The 9,888-nt window shown below is 32.0% G+C and overlaps 1 protein-coding gene across 1 annotated transcript; it reads left to right on the top strand.

Annotated features, from left to right (window-relative positions):
- The first annotated feature begins 5,715 nt into the window (after nt 1-5,715).
- Nucleotides 5,716-9,055, top strand: LOC112514336 (AP2-like ethylene-responsive transcription factor TOE3). Its single transcript, XM_025120756.1, has 10 exons — nt 5,716-6,361; nt 6,511-6,536; nt 6,646-6,676; nt 6,773-6,860; nt 7,218-7,363; nt 7,642-7,686; nt 7,775-7,866; nt 7,943-8,097; nt 8,243-8,455; nt 8,546-9,055. The coding sequence occupies exons 1-10, from the start codon at nt 5,817-5,819 to the stop codon at nt 8,675-8,677; spliced, it is 1,473 nt and encodes a 490-aa protein (XP_024976524.1). The 5' UTR covers nt 5,716-5,816; the 3' UTR covers nt 8,678-9,055.
- The last annotated feature ends 833 nt before the right edge of the window (nt 9,056-9,888 follow it).

Here is a 9,888-nt window from a genome sequence, read left to right as displayed (position 1 = left end):
TTATTGTGAAGGATGTTAATCATGGATATTATCATCTTCATTATTTTAATTTTAGAGAAATACATGAAACAGTTTCATTAAAATTTCATTAAGTAGTATATGAAACAATTTCATAACCATGTCTGAAACAACTTCATAAAAAAAAGTATTATATGAAACAATTTCACAAGATTAAACAATTTCATGAAAAAATTTCATAAGATTACGACGGATGAGAGTAGTTTTTACGGTTTTTACAAATTGGAGTGGTTTTCATTTGATTGCTCCCCTCTCTCTCTCTCTCTCTCTCTATATATATATATATATATATATATAGGCAATATCAAACGAGAACGATACTTATTTGAAATAACACGAAAAAGGGCAAATCACGTGCAAAATCACATATAATTTTACATTAATGGAAAAAAAGTGTTAGAACGACTTGTAGTTGCATCTTCAAGTCGCCAGGCAAAGTCGCCTAAATCACCTGTGATTTTGTATGTGATGTTAGTGTAAAATCACATGTGATTCGTCTGTTTTCGTGTTCTTTTAAATAGATATCGTTCTTGTTTGATCCTCCATCTCTCTCTCTCTCTCTCTATATATATATATATATATATATAGAGAGAGAGAGAGAGAGAGAGATAGAGAGGGAGAGAGAGAGAGTGAGAAAGTCGGGTTCATACGAGAATGATACGTATTTAAAGAAAATAAGATAATGAATATGAACCATATATTTTATTAAATGATACCTCAAATAATTAATTCTGAAAATAAATATATGAGGACATAAAAGTAATTCAGTTATATAAAAGTTATTTAAAACATGTATTTAAGATTCTATTTTTATCATATTTATAATTTTAATATGATTCAGTTTTTCAGTGAAAAAATATTTTATATTTAATGCATTTAAGATAAGCGTATTTAATTTTCATTTAAGATAAGCGTATTTTCATTGAAACCTTCTTAAAATTGTTTGGTAGAAAATTGACTTAGTTTGGATCAGAGATAGAGCAATCAGACCCAGGGCCGTGGAACCAGAGTTTTGGACATTGCTGTTGATTCTAATATAGATGTAACTACTTCCAAATCTTATCCATCAACGGGTATAACTGTCTAATAAGCGCTAACCATGGTAAGAGCCGTCATCTTCACTTACCGGGTAACACTCTTGATTCTTGTCTTCGTTCTTACCGGGTAAGATTCTTAGTCCTTGTCATATTCATCCGATAAAGTAAAGTGACTTGATAAATGCTTACTCGGGTAAGCGTTTGGTCAACGACACCATAGCCTAATTATACCTTTTTTTTTAAAGAAGCTGTGAATATATGTTTTCAATAGGGTATGAAAAAGGTAGTGTGAAAAAACGCTCCAAAAAACGAGGAGTTTGGGGGAAAATGGGTTTTTTTTCTCGAAAAAGTTAAATAAAAAATAAGGGGTTTAAAACGAAAAATGAAAAAGGGAAAAAAGAAAAAGAAAAAGGAGAGTATTATTGAAGATGAAGGAGGTTTCCCGTACTCTTGGATTGGACATTTGGGAAAGTTTTCCATTTCTTGCATTATTCCATTTTTCATCTTCCCAAATTACCCTTTTTACCTCTTTAAAGTTTTTTTTATTAACCTGGATATCCAACCCGCTATTTGAGCCGACTAATTCAAGAGTAACCACCTGTTTTGCAGATAGTTCGGAGTCACCGTATTTGAACCTCCGTAATCACAAGGGAATTTTTATTCCTCCTTAAATTTGAACCTGAGATCTTCTGGTACTTTTGACCTTTGGAGCTAAACTCAAACCAATCAGGCACCACCCTTGTGATTAAAACCCTCGAATCAACTAATAAAATAACTGGTAAAAATTCTGTTTTGTCGTAAAGAAAACCAAATCTAGCGTGTGTTGTTCATTTCCCGTAAATCTTTGTGAAATGAGGGTTTTAGAGGTAAAAATTTTGCTGTGCGGTTTGAAAGGATTTGTATTTTAGTCCGAAAGGGCTTTAACAATTTAGTGTTTTAGAGGGTTATTGCTCGAACTTCGGAGACAAATCCATATCTTTTATAACCCAAAATAATTATTATAAATTAAAATAATTACAATTACAAATTCAGATTCATGAATTTCAGCGATTTATAATAAAGGTTTTTCTTTGTTCTATTGTTGTTAATCATTAAAACTCAAATTTAAGTCTCAATATGCTATTGTAGCACTTAAATTTTTCCAACAATGATGACGAAACACATCAAATCAAAATGTTGTCATCTTAAGAGTTACATTTTTTTCCATTATAACGTGACAGATGAATGTGGCTACTAACCCCTCCTTAAATTCACCTTTGTCTACATATCAAATTTGTTTTTATTTGACAAAAATACACATTTAGAAAACAATATTGAACACTAAACAATAATTGATCCATGTTTGGTTTTATCTATCCATACCAACTATCATAATGATGTTTGTTTAACAACTATTTTTTTACCCATTACATTTATTAGTAACGTTGATTTTGACATATAAAATTAGGAATTTTAACGTAAATAATTGTTTTATCTGTCAAAATTCACATTCTAGTCAGCTCTCTCTTCTCCTCATCAAAAAATTAGTACCATTACATATGTATGGACTATGGACCGCAACTTGCAGTAATATACAAGAATTCCATTTTATTAAATTAACTAGTGATAAATGTATAAATTCTAATTAATAATTGAGATCGAAACATAATATAAAATTTAATAAAAATCATATAAAAATATAAAATACATGATAAACAATTACATTTTGTGATTTTTAAGTTTTTATGTATTAAAAAACTATCATATACGTTCATTCGTAACATTTATAAGCGGATTAAAGTTTAAAAGATAATATTCTTGAAAAGGTAAAAGTGGTATGCGGTAAAAAAATTTATTACCACATTTGTAGTGGGGTAGGAGCTGTAAATGGGTGTGGGGTAAAAAGTTTTGGAAGGTAAAGTAATTTGTTTTTAAAAGGTTGACCCGGGTCAGTTTGCCCCCAAGTTTAGGGAATCTCTAATCCATAAAAATACTGAAAATTATAGGTATTAAAAAAACAACTCCAATCATACATTAAAAAATTATCTTAGATATAATAATAATAATAATTTTAATATATTAAATTTTTAATCTATATATATATATATATATATATACACACACATATAGGGTTGGGTTCACGTGAGACCAAAGGTTTTTCGTGAGATCCGTAAAATCAATTTATGTTCATAAATCAACTTTATAAGCTAATGAACTAATGATCTACAGTTGCACGGTGGCAATTTTGTGATTATTGAGAAGTCTCGTGGCATTTATGAATGTACAAATTGTTAGATTATAGATCTAATTCAAGGGTTGAGAATTGGTCTTACGGGTCTCATGAAAAACCCTTGGTCTCACATGATCCCAAGTCTATATATAATTATAAAAACTTGAAATTATATTAATATATTCTTATAAAAATCTATTTTATTGACCTCTAAATATAGAGATCAACATTTTTTATATGGACGGACCTATAGTGGTGCCAACGGTGGCACGTGCTACTGTATTATTTCTCTGTCGAAGAGTAAAAAAAAATAAGTTTGTAAAAGGTGCAACCATATTAATTTATTGTGCGTCATCGTATGTATTTTGAAACTACAATGTGAACAAGTTTTCTTTGGTAGAGTTAGTTTGCAATGTTTTTATTCCACCACAGACCCGAGTTTGAATCATGTTACTGTTATTTTTTAGTCAAATGATGTCACAGTTTGAAATTTTTTCTCTACATTTGTTTTTTGTATTCAAATGGTGCCACCATAAAAAAATCATATATTTGTTTCTTATAGTTAAATGGTACCATCATTTGAGATTTTTTTTCTCTATATTTGTTTCTTATAACCAAATGATACCACCATTTAAATATATATATATATATATATATATATGAGTCCGTCCCTAATTTTTTACTTCTAATTTGATGTTTTAGTGTTGGATTAAATATGAAAACACCTTCATCTTTATATTTTTAATGTTTGATAGTGGATAGTGGATACTCCCCTTTGTAACAAATTTTGTTGTAGTAAACATGCAATGGTTTATATGATTTAAAAATTACAACAAATGTATCCAAGTATAATGAATTTTATTTTAGCTTCTATAGTTTTTCCTTCTCAATCTTTATAATTTTTTTTAAATACCCTCTTTAATGTAACAAGTTTTCAAATTTTTTATTTTTATTTATTAATTTGTAACCTACTGATTTTGTAATATTTGATAATATGGATATTAATTTTATCGTTTATTATGTCGTACTTCTTTTATAAATGAATATTTACTTTATCAAATCTTATAAATTTAACATGTTATTTGAATATATATATATAGACGGGAAATTAGGAATATGAATTATTTTATTGGTTACAATTAATAAATATTTTTTTTAAAGTTAAATAAATATATTTTAATATTGATTTTGATTTTGATTTTGATTTTGATTTATTTTTGTTTTAGAAAAAAGGTAATGTTTTGGTAAGTTTCAAATTCTAAGGATTTTTGTTGAATATTTATCATTTTAAAATAATAAATTAGACTTATGCTTTAATTTTTATTTATTCAAAAATAGTCTTATGTTTAATTAATAATACAATAGTCTTCTTCCCCCTTCCACCCATTTTTCCGGCCACCCCAAAACCAAATCGATTGCCCATTTTTCTGGCCATCCTTCCACCAACTCTCCATATACAAATCCCTCTCTTCTCCGGATCAAGAACCATGTTTGTCGACTTGAACTACAACCCGACCTTTCTTTCTATCCTTCTGATCTAAACCCAGTGACTGGTCACCAACCGAAACCGTAGTCTCTTCTTCTCTTTGTATTGACATCGACGAAACTGAAGCACCAACGAAAGCTTCTATATTGGATTAGTGTTCTAAAAATTAAAGATACATAGATGGGTTCAAGGTTTTTCCAAGGACCACTTTTAGAAGATAAATAGGGAAACACAGAAAAAGACCAAAACACCTCTAACTTTAATTAGTGATTAGGGATCGCTTTTAAAGCAAAATGAAAATAATAAGAAAGATTTCTTGATTTATCAAAATTCATGTCCCACTTTTAAAGATTTCATTAAATCTTAACTATCAAAATTAGAGTTTACTTTTAATTTAATAATATTTTTATTTATTTCTTATAAAAAAACAAATGATATGTTATTTAATTTAAAAAAAATACGAACCTGTTTTTGTTCCCAAAATACCACCCCACTTTTTCTTTTCGATTTGATTAACGTGGGAGAGATGTGTAAGAAAGAGATGGTCCTCCCCCCCCCCCCCCNCCCCCCCCCTCTCTCTCTCTCTCCCCCAATTACATAAATACAAACACACATCAATTGTGTGTGTTTGTGCGAGTGAATCAAGATATTTATACAAAGAGATAGAGAGAGTGTGTGTGAGAGAGGAGAATATATATATATATATATATAGAGAGAGAGAGAGAGAGTTGCTGCTTTGGGCTAAGGTCTAGAAAAACTAGCCGTCAATGCTGTATTGGGTAAGCCTAGAAATTTTTTACAGATACAAGATCCACCAGCAGAGGGAGAGAAGAGAACCTAGCTAAAAACATCCCTCTACCTACCCTTCAATTAAGCCTCCCACCCCCCACCACAACAGTATATATATATACATACACACACTTGTATATATATATATATATATATGTCTATAGGAAAGAAAAACGAACCCAATCCCATTTGATGATCAAATGTAGAGAGAGAGAGAGAGATTAAAAGAGGTTGTTTCAGAGCTGCAAGTGGTTTTTTATTTTGAAAGAGAGAAATAATGTGGGATCTAAACGGGTCACCTGATCGGAGAAAATATCATGACGACCAAGAGAGATGTTCCTCACCGGTGGTAGAAAAGGAGGAATATGATGATAATAATAAGGGTAAAGGGGTCGGAGGATCCGTATCTAATTCCAGCTCATCGGTCAAAGTTTTTGATCAGGACGACGGCTCCGACGAGGATGATCAAGACTCCGACAAGGGTGGTTTTAAAAAACGAACAACCACCGGTGATAGCAGGTTATTCGGCTTCTCCATGACTGACAACTCGTCCTGGGACTACAATCCACCGGTCACTCATCAATTCTTCCCTTTGGATGACTCTGAAGTGGGGTCCACCACCTCCGTTGGAGAGATGAAATTCTGCCACCAGTCGTCTGAACAACCACCTTTCAGAGCTGTTGTCGCCGGTGGATATCTTGGAAAGGTCACTGATATCCCTCAACCCCTCAAGAAAAGTCGCCGTGGACCCCGCTCTAGAAGCTCTCAGTACCGTGGGGTGACTTTTTACCGGCGAACCGGCCGATGGGAATCTCACATATGGTTAATTCTCTTCTTTAATTATTTACTTCATTTTCTTCCGTTCCCAATTCATTATTAATTATTTAAAAAAAACCAACATATCTTATAATTAATTTTTATATCTATAAACCTTGTTTTTGAACTAATTAAATCATGTTTTGATGACTCAGGGATTGTGGGAAACAGGTGTATCTTGGTATGTTCTATTTTTGTTTTCTAATTAACTGCTATTTATTTATTTATTTTTGAAATAAATTAACTGCTATTTCTGTTTATTAATTTGTATAATTTATACGGTAATATAGGTGGATTTGACACAGCACATGCAGCTGCACGGTGAGCACAAAAGAAACTCAAATTATAGATTAATTTAAATACATATAAATTATTATTATTATATATTATATATGAAGAAAATCCCTACGGTTGCAGTGCTTATGATAGAGCAGCAATCAAGTTCCGAGGTGTGGAGGCTGACATTAACTTTACCCTCCACGACTATGAAGAGGACCTAAAACAGGTGTGTGTTTTTGTTCTTGGTCATATGTTTAATTTTGAGTTATATATATATAAATTAATTAATTAAATAAAAAGATTATTAATTTTTGTAAATTAAGTTTCACCTTATCTTGAATAGTTGTGCTGCAGCCTTATCTTGAAACACCTTTTAATTTGTTGATGTTTTCGAAGACACCACAAAACACAAAAAACACTTTTTATTTCTTTCTTCTTGTTCCTGAGCTAAAGACAATTAGCAAGGTATAAGTACTCGCTAACAATCATTTAGCTGTTTTTGTTTTTATTTTTGTTTTTGTTTTTGTTTTTTATTTTGATTTTGATTTTTGATGATATGTTGTTTTCAATCCATCAAAAACAGACGAACAATTTAACAAAGGAAGAGTTTGTGCATGTACTTCGAAGACAAAGTACCGGTTTTCCTCGAGGCAGTTCAAAATATCGAGGTGTTACGTTGCACAAATGTGGTCGATGGGAAGCCCGAATGGGCCAATTCTTAGGCAAGAAGTATGTATATTTTTTTCTCAATCTTTCAAAATTGATCGTTATGCACGACATGATCGTTAAATTAACCCAATTATATATATATGATGAAATTTATAATATAGAAAAGGAAAAAAAGATTGGCTTTTTTAGGGTGCCTAGCTATATGGCTAGAACCATCTATCCAGTTATCATAAGATCAAGAAACAAGACACTTTGGATCTGTGGGTTTTTGCCATTTTTGGGTTGGTTCAATTAATAATGTCCATGGACTAATTTGGTTGTTTTTTTCTTTATAACAGGTACGTGTATCTGGGTCTTTTTGACACTGAAGTTGAAGCTGCCAGGTAAATGTGTGTTTTCTTGAGAGACTTTAACTGTCAATCTTCGATACTCGAGGGGTCAATCTTATCATTGCAACTAAAATATACTTAGGGCTTACGATAAAGCTGCAATCAAATGCAATGGGAAGGATGCTGTCACCAATTTTGATTCCAGGACCTACGAGAATGAGCTCCATTCCTCTGGTAACACATTTATTTTAATTAATTCTTCCAAAAATGACAATAAGTTTATCTTATTAACTTTTTTCATAACATTCAGACAGTAAGACGTCATCAGATCATAATCTTGATCTGAGTCTAGGGGGTAGTTCCAGTTCGAACGAGCCAAGAAGCATCAAATTCGGAGATAATCATCAAATCCCATCAAGCCATGATCATTCTAAAGCGATTCAGTTTGATTTCAGTCGACCCCCGGTATGTTTTCACTTTGGAAATTTGTAATTAGCAGCAGACAGTCACATAGCAGATGTCTGTATGGCGTACGTATCAAATAAATTATTGTTGCTGAAAACTTAATTACATCTGACCATCATATTAATTTACATGTGTAAATGAAAAGGCATCTGGTTGGGGTTGGTATGACGGAAGGAAAAATGAAAGTTATAATGAAATGGAGACAGTTGAGGTATTGAGCCAGACACACCTTCATTCCAACTCTCCTACCACTGGATCTCTTATGGGCAACAATGGATATGGGCATTTTGTGAGACCTTCTCACCCCACCATGCTTCATAGGTTCAACTCGGCACCCATCAACTCACTGACTCATCAAGTGAGTCTCTCTCTCTCTCTTTCTTTCACTTGTTTCTATTTACAATATAACCTGCTGAGAAGTAATTTGAATGTGTGTATATATATGCAGTTGAGTGCACACGGCGGAGGAAGTGATTCATCTGGACAGTATTACCAAATGCATGCAAATAGTAATAGCAATAGTGGTGCAGCATCATCAGGATTCCCACACCAAAGATTTCCCATCAGACCACCCCCATAGATATATATATATTATATAGGGTTGGGTTCACGCGAAAACAGTTGAGACCATAAAGTAGCATTTGAAATTTCACAGCATAATATTGTGAAGATAAAAAAACTTCGAACTTTAACAGCAAAAACATTGTAACACAAGATTTGGCTATGAAGGTTCAGTGTTATATGAAAACAGTCTGGTCTCATATCATCCCAAGTCTATATATGTTTAGTGTACAACTCCACCCTTTTGTGTTCTTAATTTGATGTTGTATGCGACCATGATCGAAGATGAATATTGTAATCGACCTGCTTGATTAATTAGCAAGCTACACTTAATTAGTTGTTGAGTTATCATGTAAAGACGAAGGGATCGAAGAACGATTTAATTTTCTATTCAATCAAGACTTATAATTTTGTAAATAAACAATTCCTTGTTATTGTTTTTGCCTTTTCATAGAGAAAATCATCATTTTAGTTGAATAGTTAAAGACGATATAAACAGTGTTTCGAGTTATGCTCTAGACGACATTAATAGACAGGAGCGGACTTATATATGTCCGATTGAGCTCCCGTACACCCGCTCAACTCATTTATGTAAGTAAGATATTTTTGAGTTATGAAATGTGCGCCTAATAAACTCTGAGAGGTGCTCCGAGATATTAGAAAATATAAATAACATTAAACAAAAAACTGAAAAAAGTTGTTCGAAATCAACTGAAAAAAGTTGTTCGAAATCGACTAAAAAACTTAAAAATCCTTTGAAATCAACCATAAAACCAAAAATAATCCCTCAAAACGTTGGGATTCGGCTAAAGGCACATCAAGTGACTTTGTGAGCCTTTGAACCAACTTAAAGGTGCAGTTGTCGGGCAAAAATCCTGAGTCCACCACTGATAACAGAAGTTATGGTAATCGATACCATTACCTTATGAATTATGATCTTGATTAAGCTTTAATGACATATAATTTTGATGCCAACGTAGAAATTTTGGATGTTACAGTATCTTGTTCGTGGAGTAACGTTGTCATGTCTTCAAAGAATGCTAAAACGTCTATATATATATATATATATATATATATATATCTAACGCCTAAAATGATGTGATAACCGGGTTTTATACGTGAAACAGTTTTGGGGGTGTTTTTGAAAAAGTTTGAAAGTAAGGGGGTGTCTTTTTTAAAAGTTGGTTTAAAATAATTAAACTTACACCGCCTCTTATATTAAAATGTGTA

Source organism: Cynara cardunculus (genome assembly GCF_001531365.2).
Source record: "Cynara cardunculus var. scolymus isolate 2C chromosome LG 1, CcrdV1, whole genome shotgun sequence".
NCBI lineage: Eukaryota > Viridiplantae > Streptophyta > Magnoliopsida > Asterales > Asteraceae > Cynara > Cynara cardunculus.
Note: the sequence above shows the minus strand (reverse complement) of the source record. Positions and strands in the feature narration are given on the sequence as shown.